The 14,211-nt window shown below is 39.9% G+C and overlaps 1 protein-coding gene across 2 annotated transcripts in view; it reads left to right on the forward strand.

Annotated features, from left to right (window-relative positions):
• The first annotated feature begins 3,525 nt into the window (after positions 1–3,525).
• The window catches only part of LOC132586262 (elongin-A-like), a 31,263-nt gene continuing 20,577 nt past the window's right edge, over positions 3,526–14,211 (forward strand). The window contains exon 1 of one of the 2 annotated variants that reach the window (XM_060258278.1): positions 3,526–3,830. In XM_060258278.1, coding sequence (XP_060114261.1) covers positions 3,696–3,830 — 135 coding nt within the window. In that variant the 5' untranslated portion in view covers positions 3,526–3,695. The remainder of the gene's footprint in view (positions 3,831–14,211) is intronic. The other variant, XM_060258285.1, reaches the window with a different exon arrangement.

Raw genomic sequence — 14,211 nt, forward strand, 5'->3', positions numbered from 1 at the left:
TCTGTTTGATGATGATGAAATTACTGTTCCAGAAGCCTATGTGTTCTGAACAGCTGTATGATGAGCTACCATTGAAAGAAAACTGGCTATGGCAGGGAATTCCCTCTCTTTATGGAAAACTTGGATCTGAGTGGGCTGTGCCTCAGTAGAATATCTGCTTTGCATGCTAGAACACTCTAGGTTCAATCCCTGGGGTCTATGGTTAAAAGGATCAAGTAGTAGCTTATTTAATAAAGACCGTTTTCGCACACAGCTTACCTCGCAGTCACAATCCTGTTCCTTCTGCAGCATCTGTCGGATTTCCCACCATCTGCGCAGCAGTTACAGGAAGTGCCGCGGCTTTTGCGTAGCAAACGTAAACTGGGTTTTAGCGGTTTACATTTGCTGCACAAAAGCTGCGGCACTTCCTGTAATTTCGGCGCAGATGGTGGGAAATCCGACCAGACGCTGCGGAGGGAAGAGGATTGTGACTGCGAGGTGAGCTGTGTGCGAAAACTGTTTAAGACTTCTTTCCAAGATCCCAGAGAGCTGCAGTCAGTAAGAATATACAATACTTACCTTTAGAATTGTAGAATCATAGAGTTGGAAGGGATCCCCAGGATCATCTAGTCCAACCCCCTGCACAATGCAGGAAACTCACAAATACCTCCCCCTAAATTCACAGGATCTTCATTGCTGTCAGATGGCCATCTAGCCTCTGTTTAAAAATCTCCAAAGAAGGAGAGCCCACCACCTCCCCTTCATAGCACAACAACCTATGTGGTATATGCATTGTGTGTTATTGTGTGTATTGCAATGGAACAGTCTGCTTATCCTCTGATATTTGTGGGTCACTCTCATGGGATGGTGTTCCTGCTTAGTTAGTTTGTTAGCTGGAAGTATAGACTATATGAGTTCTCTTATCTGGAAACCAGTTGCTTGCATCCTTGTATTTCCTTGCTAATACCTGGCTGTTGTTTTGAACTCACTTGTCTGTGCTGTATGAACCTGAGATCAGAAACCTGGCTAACAAGGAAAGGGAACACTACAGTCTGAACCAGTATAGAGAGCTTCATGTGAAGCAAAGCAGGTTTGAGACTGGACAGACAGTGAAAACCGCAGGATTGCCATGCTGAATTCCATGATGGAAGAAAGGCAAGTTACACATGTAATAAATAGATAACAGGTAGTATCTGTGAGATAAATGGAACTGTTGTGTATGCGGACTCATGCTCACGTTCCTTTACCAGTGTTCCTGCCTGGCTCATTGGAGCCTTGAGGACTGAGCTTGGGGTCTAGAACAATGGGCAGCGGGATCCAAATCCCTACTGCCCTGGTCCAACCAGAAGCCCCTTGCTGGTTCAAACGATCCAATGGTGTTCTAGCGTGGGAACCCAGGACTGTATACAGTTGACCTGTTGGCCCAGTTAGTCAGTCTTCTTTAGCTACTAGTTACCATGCTTTAACTCAAATAAAGAGCTATGATCACTGCAACCGCGTCTCCTCTATGCATTGAACCCACTATATTATAGGAACCAAGTAATGCATTTCCTTCTTCAGCCCTGAAGCAACTTTAAAAATAAAATTTAAAAGACTTTTTGCAAAATGAAGGAAGGCTATCTATGTGGATGAACACTTGTTCACCCATGTAATCAACAATACAATGATCCCTGCTTGCTACATGCCCCAGTGACACCATTTCATTTCAAGTTTATTTCACTATTTTTACAAAAACCACCTCCCCTTTTCAGCACTAACCTTGCTAAGTAAGGATCCCATTCCCTTTCTCCAGCTAGAATAAGAGCTGGTTCTTAAGCACCCAGAGTGGTGAAATGCTTCTGAAAATCTGCAAACTGCCAAAGAGACGATTATTTATTTACATCTTTGGTGTTCCTGGAATTTGGGGGGGGGGGGGATTATGTTGAGACCACTTGGCTGCCTAACAGGAACCAATGAGAGATGATCATGAGGCCTGTGGGTGGCAAAGGTTGTCAGCCAGGGCTTATGTAAGTCATGGCAATGCCTCATCTTTCATAAGTCAATAGAGGTCAAGTGCATTTTTACTCAGAGCACAGCCATTTCTTTTCAAGTCCTGGTTGCAGCAATGGAAAATTGTTCACTCTGGTATACACTGAAATTGTTCTCCAGTAGGCACATGTCCTAAACATAAACAAATAAAAAGCCCCGAGTATTGACGACAGCTGGTACTTTTGCCAAAACCACTGGGGCAGGGAATCTTTTCACATCTACAGTCATGTGCTCCTGGAGGAAGGATGATCTTGCATGACACAGTGATGCCAGCTTGGCTACAGAATCCATCATACACCAGGGGAAAACAACACCCTCCCTGTTATTATAACTGGCTACATTTACACACACACACAGGAACTTTTGTGCAGCTACATTACAGGCAGAAATGCGACAAGTGCAGCTCTTCCTAGCAAAAAAAAAAGGGGGGGAAGGTTCACCTGCTGGATTTCTACCCCCACATGCAGTTGTTGGAGGCCAAGAAATTCTGCCAGAAAAACAAATAGCAATCATAATACATATAAAATAACAGGCCATTGTAACATAAGAGAAAAAAGTCACTAGGATAAAATGTATAAATAACATTCCAGCGATAGAAATCATAGCTGAAGATCCATTCAGAGGATAGGAGATCCTACACTGTATTCTTACAGCCAACAGGTAGGGAGGATTGCTTTAGCGTAAGGTAATTGGCATTTAAAAATTAAGCAGGGCAGGTGGTGTTCAATTAGTTGAAAGGCAGAGTGTGCAGCTAGGAATAAATCAAAGGCATTAAGGGGGTGGGGAGAAGGCAGATAGGTTGACAAAATAGTGAAACTATGCTTGGGTGGAAAAGCAGGCTAGATAAGCATTTCTGTTGGAATAAGGCAGACTCATTCCACCCAAGCATTCAGTGTCCAGAACAATAAAATAATTCTTTGAAAAATTAATTTGTCAAATTAAAGGATGTGTTGAAGGGAACAAGTGCTCCACTGTTCAATGCCTTCCCTTCAGGCAGTTTACAGCAGTTCTTACACCATCCCATGTTGCAATTAGTTTTATAAATATGATTCATTTACTACAAATATGACCATTTGAGGTATAGTACATAAAATGTCTGGAAGTCTCACATTACTGGGAAATACAACAGGAATCTGTTCTATTTGCCAATGTCATTCCTCAGTCAATGATATTAAACAAGACACTAACACAGTAATAAAGTGATATCTAAAACCAGTAGCAGTCAAGGATGTATCTTCAGAGTCAGAGGGCCCCAAAACATAACAATAGCCACAGGCCTCCCAAGTCTACAAAAACTTCCAGGATATGCAAGGTAACAATTGCTTAGGCCTGAAAAGCTGTTTTTGTTTTTTTAAACTTAGGAAAAACAAGATGAAGTGAAAGCTATGAGAATGGGGTGGGGAAGCAACATCTTCACTCCTGCTAGGATGTTTCTAGATACCAGGCAGATCGTTGACTCAGTCAGCCTCCTCTGTAAGTCAACAGACTTCATTCCCAGGGAGGTAGCTCCTGAGGAGTGATTGAAGAGGTGGCTTGCCTGTGTTGTGAAGCTTACTGGTAAGGAAGAAGCACAAATGCTCTGCCTAGAGTTTCCCCTTTATGTCTTTTACCCCAGAATTGAAGGAGAGAGGTTCAGAGTGGTAAATGGTCAGCTATAAGAGGCCTCAGCTGGAGTAAGTCCTATTCCAATGAGATGTGCTTCTTCAGCTGGCCTCTTTAGGTGGTGCCTAGAGGCTTTCCTTGTGATGGCAGGTCCTGAGGGTGTTTTGCAAAAAGTCTTAAAACTAAAAGAATGGCTGAGCCATACTCAAGACCCCCCAAAGGTACAGACTTTTCTGAATTTGTTTCTGCCTCTATGATCAAGTGAGGAGGGGGGAAGAAAAATATTGATTGAGAAGGTTCTCTATTCTGTTGTGCTCAGGTGGTACATGTAACAGTATTGTTTGGAGTAAGAATTAGTGTCTTGTAGGAAGTGCTATCTTGCTATGCAGACATAACTTCTTATGTAGTGCTTAGTTAACTGTTCTGTTACTGTAGACTGTGGAAACTTGAGGAAATAAAAAGGTAACTGGCCAGGCATATACACTACATTGAGATTTCTCATCCTTTTTGTTATCTTCTTCCTGTCTTCTTTGTGAGTCTGTTTTCTTGAGCCACCCAGTTTTCTGTGGTTTGCGCTTGACCCCTTTGTGCTGTGTCTCAGACTTGGTATCCTTTTTCAATGCCAAGGGTCAGCTCATATGAAATAAACATAGATAGAAGTGCTTCTGAGCAGAATCTGTCTTTGTCTTAGGAGATAAGAGACTTTGTGAAACATTACAGTACAGGGGGCTAGAGTGGTGCCATTGACAGTGGGAAACTGAGTTTCAAGTCACTTGCTCAGCCTTTACTTCAGGAAGCCTTGGGCAAAATGTTTTTTCTGTCAATTGGACCTTCCATACAGGGTTGTTAGGAAGAAACTGCTGTGAGCTGCTTGGAGAAAAGGCAGGATACATATTTAACAAGTTACTTATTCTATGTGTTGCAGAATATACCTTCTAATACTTTCCACTGGGCCTACAATGTCTTTATTTCTCTTTCTTCAGGGAAGTGTAGGAAGGAAGAAACTGTTATTTAATCCAAACAAAGTGTTATGGGGATCAAACTAAAATTTGATCCCCATAACACACTGCCCTCTTTCCTGTCAGTATCACACTCTTTGTTTGCACAGCATTGTGTCTTACCCTAGGCTAATGCTAAACAATACTGACTTTACTGAAGATGTAGAAATGGTTTCATTGGGGTTGACAGTGAGTATAGATAAAGTGCTTAGTTCTGTTACCTTAGTTGACCTGAAACCTACTTTTGAACTAGTGTGGAATTGTTCAGAGCCAGACAACCATTATCCAAGCAAATACTGGGCATGTTTTAGTACAAAACAGTAAATTCCATGTACAGTAGAACAATGGCATAGAAAGCTCATGCTCTTTGCAAACGTGGAAGTGGAGACTTCTGGGGTTTTTTTTGTTGGCATCATTCCCATTTGGAATGTAATGTTCATTGAAAAGGAAGCTTCATTTCCAAATAGGGGCCTGAAAAATCAAATCCAAGACTGTGATGAGGCAGGCAAAAAGGGACCATGAGGAGCATATTGCAAAAAACATAAACACCAACTATAAAAATTTCTTCAAATATATTAGAAGCAGGAAACCAGCCAGAAAGGCAGTGGGGCCCTTGGATGACGAAGGGGTCAAAGGATTACTGAAGGAGGATAGGGAAATGGCTGAGAAGCTGAATGCATTTTTTGCCTCCATCTTCACTGTGGAAGATGAGAAGTGTTTGCTTGCTCCAGAACCACTTATATTGGAAGGGGTGTTGAAACACCTGAGTCAGATTGAGGTGACAAGAGAGGAGGTCCTACAACTGATAGACGAATTAAAAACTAATAAGTCACCAGGTCTGGATGGCATACATCCAAGAGTTCTGAAAGAACTCAGATTTGAACTTGTATATCTTCTGACAAAAGTATGTAATCTTTCATTGAAATCTGCCTCTGTTCCTGAGGACTGGAAGGTAGCAAATGTCACCCCCATCTTTAAAAAGGGTTCCAGAGGAAAAGCCCCCTACTTTTCATACACATGGACATCGTGATCACTAGTATGGTTGCCAGGGTGCCTGGAGTTTTGACTCGCACACATCTGCTATAAGAAGTGGACTTTGCCCATGGTTGCTAAGGCTTATGTGGATACTATAAGCCTCAGCTTTGCAGCAGCATTCTACATCTCTGGATGGGTGTTAGCCGGAACTACAGATGAGCTTCCAGCTGTTCCTTGTGTGCCCAGTCTTGGCCGCTGCAGTGGAAGAAGCCACACCACCATGAACTGTACAGGCAAACAGTTTCCAGCCTGTTTCTATGAACCAAAGGCTAACACCACCAGAATCCATCTTGTTTTCCTGACTCCATATGCAACAGCTGCTTCAACTTCTGCATAAGGCAATCAAGCATATCTTAGGCATGGATCCTGCCAGACCACTCAAGCCTTTGTCCAACAGAACTCAGGACAAAGACTGGTGCCAGGAAGAAGACTAAAGAAGAGGAAGACCATCTTCAGCCAGAGCCAAGTTCCTTTGTGTAAACTGGGTGTTACCTAGGCAATGATTTGGCTCTCTATTGTCACCCTTTTAGGTAAGTTTAATAGTCTTAAGCATCTCCCCACCCAGTAATCTCCCCCATTCTTCTCCTTAACTGTCATTTTGGAGCCTCACCCTGGTCCATTTCAACCTGAAAGTTCAACCAGGTATCCATGAACCATGCTTGTTCATTGGTCAGTCATGGGCACCCAATTAGGTGCCACCAATTATCTTGCTATTGGCTACTGCAGAAGTCCAGCCCTTATGGTCACTGCAGAGCCTCCCCTTTTCTGAGGTCATGTACCAGCTGACCACCTGTCATCCACCCTTGTACCTCCCATCACCTAAGGGAGTACCCCAGTTCCGCTGTCTAGATCCATCCCCGATTCTGGCCACAGTTTTGGGTCCATTTCCCCCGTCCTCTTATGTCACCATTGGAGCCTTCTTGAAGACTATGATAGGTAAATATCGCCCTGTTTGTCTACCCATGTGTTGTCTCTATATCTCTCTCTATTTTTCCTAGGACTGTATGCATGTTTCATGAGCACATTGTCTTGTATGTATGCCTATATTTTCTAGTATAAATTTTAATTGTTTTACTTAATTAGAGTCCCTAATATTCTTAAGCATTTCTTTTCTGGACGGTTAATCTTGTATACACAGGTAAAAGATCCTAAGTGAGCCAGGTGCCCACCTGACAATTCCCCAACCTCGTTTTGAGGGCATTTTGGTTTACAACTTCCAGAAAGCTTTTGATAAAGTTCCTCATCAAAGGCTCCTTAGTAAGCTCGAGAATCATGGAGTAAAAGGACAGGTCCTCTTGTGGATCAAAAACTGGCTAATTAATAGGAAGCAGAGAGTGAGTATAAATGGGCAGTCTTCGCAGTGGAGGATGGTAAGCAGTGGGGTGCCGCAGGGCTCGGTACTGAGTCCCATGCTCTTTAACTTGTTCATAAATTATTTGGAGTTGAGAGTAAGCAGTGAAGTGGCCAAATTTGCAGATGACACTAAATTGTTCAGGGTGGTGAGAACCAGAGAGGATTGTGAGGAACTCCAAAGGGATCTGTTGAGACTGGATGAGTGGGCGTCAACGTGGCAGATGAGGTTCAATGTGGCCAAGTGCAAAGTAATGCACATTGGGGCCAAGAATCCCAGCTACAAATACAAGTTGATGGGGTGTGAACTGGCAGAGATTGACCAAGAGAGAGATCTTGGGTCATGGTAGATAACTCACTGAAAATGTCAAGACAGTGTGCGATTGCAATAAAAAAGGCCAACGCCATGCTGGGAATTATTAGGAAAGGAATTGAAAACAAATCAGCCAGTATCATAATGCCCCTGTATAAATCGATGGTGTGGTCTCATTTGGAATACTGTGAGCAATTCTGGTCACTGCACCTCAAAAAGGATATTATAGCATTGGAAAAAGTGCCGAAAAGGGCGACTAGAATGATTACAGGTTTGGAACACTTTCCCTATGAAGAAAGGTTAAAACGCTTGGGGCTCTTTAGCGTGGAGAAACGTCGACTGCGGGGTGCTATGATAGAGGTTTACAAGATTATGAATGGGATGGAGAAGGTAGAGAAAGAAGTACTTTTCTCCCTTTCTCACAATACAAGAACTCGTGGGCATTCAATGAAATTGCTGAGCAGTCAGGTTAGAACGGATAAAAGGAGGTACTTCTTCACCCAAAGGGTGATTAACATGTGGAATTCACTGCCACAGGAGGTGGTAGCAGCTACAAGCATAGCCAGCTTCAAGAGGGGGTTAGATAAAAATATGGAGCAGAGGTCCATCAGTGGCTATTAGTTACAGTGTGTATATCTATATATATGTGTGTGTGTGTGTGTGTGTGTATATATAAATTTTTTGGCCACTGTGTGACACAGAGTGTTAGACTGGATGGGCCATTGGCCTGATCCAACATGGCTTCTCTTATGTTCTTATGTTCTTAATCTCTTGAAGTAATGGCAGTAGATCAAAAATACTTCTGTAGGCCAATTTTACATGTGTTTGTTTGGGGGTCAGTTCACACGTGCCTATGAGTAGCTTGATTTATCTTTGGTTGATTAATCTAGTTGATGTGATTAGTCTATTTGACAAAGTATGTGAGTTCCATCAGTGATGGCTCTTTCATTCAACTTGTCACTTGTGATGATTGCATATGTGTGAACCATACCTCAGAAGTTTCACTCAGATTTTGTGTTTAGGAATGAAGGCATAGAATTTATGCTATATACTGTATAGTAAGGTAAGAATATATTGGACATAACATGACAACCTCCCAGAGAAGACTGATATTTAGGCTCTGTTGGGAATATTCTGTATATATTTGGCTGTCCTTTCCATATGCTCCTTTCCATTTATTGATGATGTGTTATAAAGAAAACTAGCAAAATATATCTTTTCATGTACACATTCTTGAAAACTTGACATACTCCACCCACAACTAGTTTCTGACTTACTTTTGTTGTTCCTAAATTGGGAACGCTAGTCTGTTAAAAAAAAATACCCTAAGCCCACCTGTGGAATAGAATGGGGCAGGGGTTTTTTGTAGAAAAAGTCCAGCAGGCACTTATTTGCATATTAGGCCACACCCCCTAATGCCAAGCTGGCTGGAACTGTGTTCCTGTGCATTCTGCTCAAAAAAACCCTGAGGTGGGGTATAAATAAAATCATTTTAAAATTGTGCACTGGACAAATGGCAGTCCTGTCCAGCTACATACGGTTTTTGTGCGCTATTGGATTTCAGGTGTTGGAAGATTTGTATATGAGAGAATCTTTACCGCTGCATTTCTGAAAGTTGCATACATCTGTTTTCCTGTACCTATTTGCCATGTAAATTCACCAACAGTGCACTCCTTGGCAGAGTTTCTCCATTCACATGTTTAAGCCACCAAATAGATAAGCTCCCATACTGGAGCTAGGATGGGGCCAGTTATAAGAAGGTATGCTGCTCTGCTTGGATCTTTAATTTTGTACCAAGATTTTTAAAACAGATGACCTTTTGAAATTGTGGTAATTCCATTCCGGAGTTGGAACATGGCGAGTTGAGACGCTTCTCGCGAAGAGGAGTGGACCGGAGCCTCTGTTCTGGGTAGAGAAGACGACTTCAACGCCTGCTGCTTACTTTTCTCAGTGAGGGAAAAGGCCAAGATGTGCTCAGGAAAATTCTGAGGCAATTTACTTTGGCTTATGAGGAGTCCCAGGGGGGTTCCTTATGGGCTTTGAAGGGTCCCTGGCGAAGAATTGCATTTCAGTGTCTACAGAGGACATCTGTGGTCATTAATTTGACTTAAATTCATCATGTTTCAAGCTTTTGTTTGGACTATTCTAACATCTAAACATTTATCACTGATAAGAATGGTGTTAACAAGGATATATTGGGCTGCAAGGTAAGAAGATCTTTATCTATCATTCTGGGGCTAAAATCAATTTTATCTGAGATAAAGATTAAGATTTGGACTTAACTATATTACTCTAAAATTGTAAAGAAGAGAAGGGGGTAATTTCGGGACTTTGGGCATTTAAGAAGCAAAGTTAAAAGACGAAAAACAACTATTGTTTGGAATACTTGCGGTTTCTGCAAAAAACCCCAATCGTCACTGAGTTGCTGAACTGGAAGACGTTACAAGAAGTGGCGTCATACAAGTATCACGAGATCTCTCAACCATCGAAACGTGGCTTCGTGGCAAGAAAAGCAGGAAGGAGCCATTAGAAGAAGGGAACTTTTAGACCTCCTGGCCTTCACTAGGACTTGAAAACCATAGAGAAATTGCGGCGGCCATTAAAGGAAGGTCAAAAAAATTAAATATTCAAGAAAAAAGAATAAGACTTTGGAAATTAGTGGAGCCGGCAGATATCAAGATTACAAAGTGAAACATATTGGATTATAATATTGGAACTGATTTTGGTGGCTTTTTGATGAAAAAGGAAAAAAACTTCCAAAAGGGTCTGAAAAACTGCGGATGCCATTTTGTGTATTTTTAAAACTTAAAAAAATTATATCTTGAGTTAGGAAGCCCTGAGAACGGCGATTTTGGGCTTATTGAAAAGGGCATCTAATCTATAAGGTCCTATGGTTTAATTTGATTTTGGTGAGATCAATTTAAGAGCCTATTTTGGTAGTGGAGAAATAGTAATGTCTGATCACAAGCCGGCACCAAAACAGACACGCGCAAGGACTGGTTCACTTGAGGAAGGTATAATGCCTAAAATACAAGATCAATTGGATGCTATGGAGGCAAGATTGGTCAAAGTGATGAAAGATCTAATTATGGACAATAAGAAGCAATTAATTAAAGAACTAAAAAAGATATTGAAACAAATGCAGATGTGGTGAAGACAGAAATTAAAAAAGAAATTGATCTCAGAAAGGATTCACAAGCAACATTAAATAAAGTAATAACAAATAGCAAGCCTTTATTGGCATAAAACAGACTTAGCAGTAAAATAGCAATATAAAGTACATGTGGTTGAGAATAAGGTGAAGGATCAAGATTCCATGATTAATAAATTGCAGGAGAAAGTAGTTCTGCAAGACTGTAAGTTAATGGAAAACCAGATACGTCTAAGAGGAATACCTGAGAATGAAGGAGATGATTTAAAGACATATATAATAAGCACTATTGTTGAGTTTTTGGAAATAGAACCTGATGAAGCTAGTTATCCTTATGATTATATATACAGGGTCAATTCATTGTTTGCCAAGAAAAACAAACTACCAAGAGATGTAGTAGTAAAATTTATTTCAAGAGACATGGTGGGAAAGATCTTAAGAAAACAATTTGAAAAACCATTGGAAATTGATGGAACCAGAGTAAGAATCATGAAAGAGCTGCCAAGAAAGGTTATAAATGACAGAAGATTGTACAAAAAATTAACTGACAAGCTGCGGGAGAATGAAGTGCGATACAGATGGATACTGCCTGAAGGTCTAAGTTTTGAATATTGAGGAAAGAGGATTACAATTACAAATGTGCAGGAAATGAGGAGATTTTTTGAAGAAAATGAGGGATTTGGGCATACAGAATAAAAGAAGAATCGTTATGGATTACAAATTAATATCTTGGAACGTAAATTGACTAAATTCACTGCAAAAAAAGAAAGGCTACATTTCATTGGATCAAGAAACAAAAATGTAATATAATTTGCTTACAATAAGTACATATTAAACAATTGGATTACAAATTTTTATGGAATAAACAATTGGGTAAAAATTTTTTTCCTTGGCTAAGGAGAAAAAAAGGGGAGTGATTTTTTTATGTCAAACAGGAATTGGATCCAAAATTGATTTTTAAGGACAATGAAGGGAGATACTTAGCTGTGGAAGTGACAATGAATGATAAAAAGACATTGTTGTTGGGATTGTATGCCCCAAATGGGGTGAAAGACTCCTTCTTTAAAGATATTGTGCAACAATTAGACCAAGTGACTTATGAACAAATAATGGTAATGGGAGATTTTAATAGAACAATCTTTAATGATCTGGACAGATAGGGGAAAAAAATGAGGAGGAGAAGTTACCAAAGTCATTTTTTGATTTAGTGAAACAAGAAAGTTTGGAAGATATATGGAGGAAATTTAATCCTAAAGTGCGTGATTACACCTTTTTTTCAGCTAGGCATAAGTCTTTCTCAAGAATCGATATGGATGACAAAAGATCTTGGACTTATGACAAAAAAATAGAGATTCTTCCTAAAGTTGGGACTGATCACAATCCATTGATGTGGTCAGCAAAGTGTGTGAAGATTAGGAGATGGAGAATAAACGAACATTTGCTACAGAAAACCGAGACAGTGGTGTCTCTAGAAAAAGAAACTAAAGCTTTCTTCCAAATAAATGAAAAGGAGGACATTCAATTTCAAACTGTGTGGGATGCGTACAAAGCAGTAATGAGAGGTATTTTAATTACAATGAATAATAAAGATAAAAGGGCCAAAGAGAAACAAATGTTGGACATTAAAAAAAGAGATTGGGAAAAAAAGAAAAGGAACTTTAAAAAAGATGGGAAAAAGGAAATAATAAGGGAAATTACAATATTGCAGAACCAATTGAGACATCTGTTAAATAAAGAGGTAGAATGGAACCTTAAGAGACTCCAACAGAAATCTTTTGAAGGAGCAAATAAGCCTGGAAAATACCTGTCTTGGCAAATGAAAAAAAAGGGAAAATTTGTGAACAAAATTGTATCGGGAGGTAAAGAAATTGTTGACTAAGCAGGAATTAAAAGGGAATTTTATAAATATTATGCTAAGTTATTTCAAGCTCAAAAGGTGGAGAAAAGAAAAATAGATGCATATTTACAGAAAATTCAAGTAAATCCCTTAACAGAAAATATGGAAAAGGTATTAAATGAACCAATTGAAAAAACTGAAGTTGAAGCAGCTATAAATTCAATGAAAATGGGAAAGGCACTGGGTCCAGATGGTTTTACAGCAAAATTTTATAAAGTCCTCGCAGAGACATTAGTAATGAAACTTCAGAAGTTGATGACTATTATAAGGATTGATGGGATAATACCAAATACATGGCAGGAAGCTACGATTTCGTTGATACTAAAAGAAGATAGAGATACAACAAATGTAAAAAATTATAGACCAATTTCATTACTTAACAATGACTACAAAATATATGCTAGGATACTAGCAGAACGATTCAAATAGCATTTGAATAATTTTATCAAAGAAGAACAAGCAGAAATCTTAAAGAATCTTAAAAGACTATGATTTGGAGAAGTTCAGGAAGGAATGGGAGAAATTTCAAAATTACATTGAAAAGCAATGGAAAGTAAGGGGACATTTAGTGATTTTTGATAAAAGCTGAAATTTTTCTTTTGAAAAATGAAGATGAACTTATAGAGTTAACTTTTCTTTTTTGTTTTTATTTCTTCCGTATTGTTATAAGGTTTTAAAATGGAGATTCTTGATTTGTTAAGTTACCTTGTTTTCTTTTAATTTTAAATAAACACTGGCGGGGGTCAAGAAAAGAGTGGTGAGGAGAAGGGGGGGAAAGCGATGTATTGTTTTTATTCTGTAATATTTTTAATTTTTCTTAAAGATTACTATAACAATATATTGCAAATTAATAACATTGTTTTAAACCGAAATTGTGGGATTTCCTTGTAAAAGGTTCTTTTGGACTAACTGATTGCTAGTATTCCAGTAGAACTCTGAATCCCCATATTGTTGCTAGTTTGGGAACTCTGGTTTAGGAAATTCCTAGAGATCTGGGGAGGAATCTGGAGAGGGCAGAGTTTGGGAAGGAACTCAGTGTGGATGTAATGCCATAGAGTTCAAAGCTGCCATTTCCTCCAGGGAAGCTCATATCTGTAGTTTGGACTTCAGGTATTAATTCTGGCAAATCTCCAAGCCCTGCTTGTTCATCAATGTGCCACAAGAAGTGGTGGCGGCTGCAAACATTGACAGCTTCAAGAAGGAATTGGATAAACATATGGAGCAGAGGTCCATCAGTGGCTATTAGCCACAGCGTATTGTTGGAACTCTCTGTCTGGGGTGGTGATGCTCTATATTCTTGGTACTTGCGGGGGCACAGTGGGAGGGCTTCTAGTGTCTGGGCCCCACTGATGGACCTCTTGATGGTGCCTGGGTTTTTTGGCCACTTTGTGACACAGAATGTTGGACTGGATGGGCCATTGACCTGATCCAACATGGCTTCTCTTATGTTCCCTCAGCATCCTCTTCAGTTTTGGGGGTGGTCACTATCACCTCTACACTTAAGTGATTCCTCACCACCACCTATTAATTGAGCTTGGAGGAGAACTTTAAAGGGAAGTTTGGTTTGTTTTTTTTCTGAGAGAGTGTGAAAAGTTCATTGAATGCAAGCAAAAGTTTTTCAATTCAAAACCTCTCTACTTACTTGGGTTCCATGATTCTGGCACTGTCCGTTTAGACATTTGAAACACTGAAGTATTCTGGTAGGAGGAAATTATTGATTCTTCTATTAATTTCATTGAAGCCCTGCCTGGCAATATGCCTACCCCATTTAGAGAAGAAGGTGGGATGCACCCTGATAAATGCACCTGATGCTCTACATGCAGATTCCATGCAGTTTCCAGTAGAGAAATGCTTTTCG

Source organism: Heteronotia binoei, chromosome 1 (genome assembly GCF_032191835.1).
Source record: "Heteronotia binoei isolate CCM8104 ecotype False Entrance Well chromosome 1, APGP_CSIRO_Hbin_v1, whole genome shotgun sequence".
Lineage (NCBI taxonomy): Eukaryota > Metazoa > Chordata > Lepidosauria > Squamata > Gekkonidae > Heteronotia > Heteronotia binoei.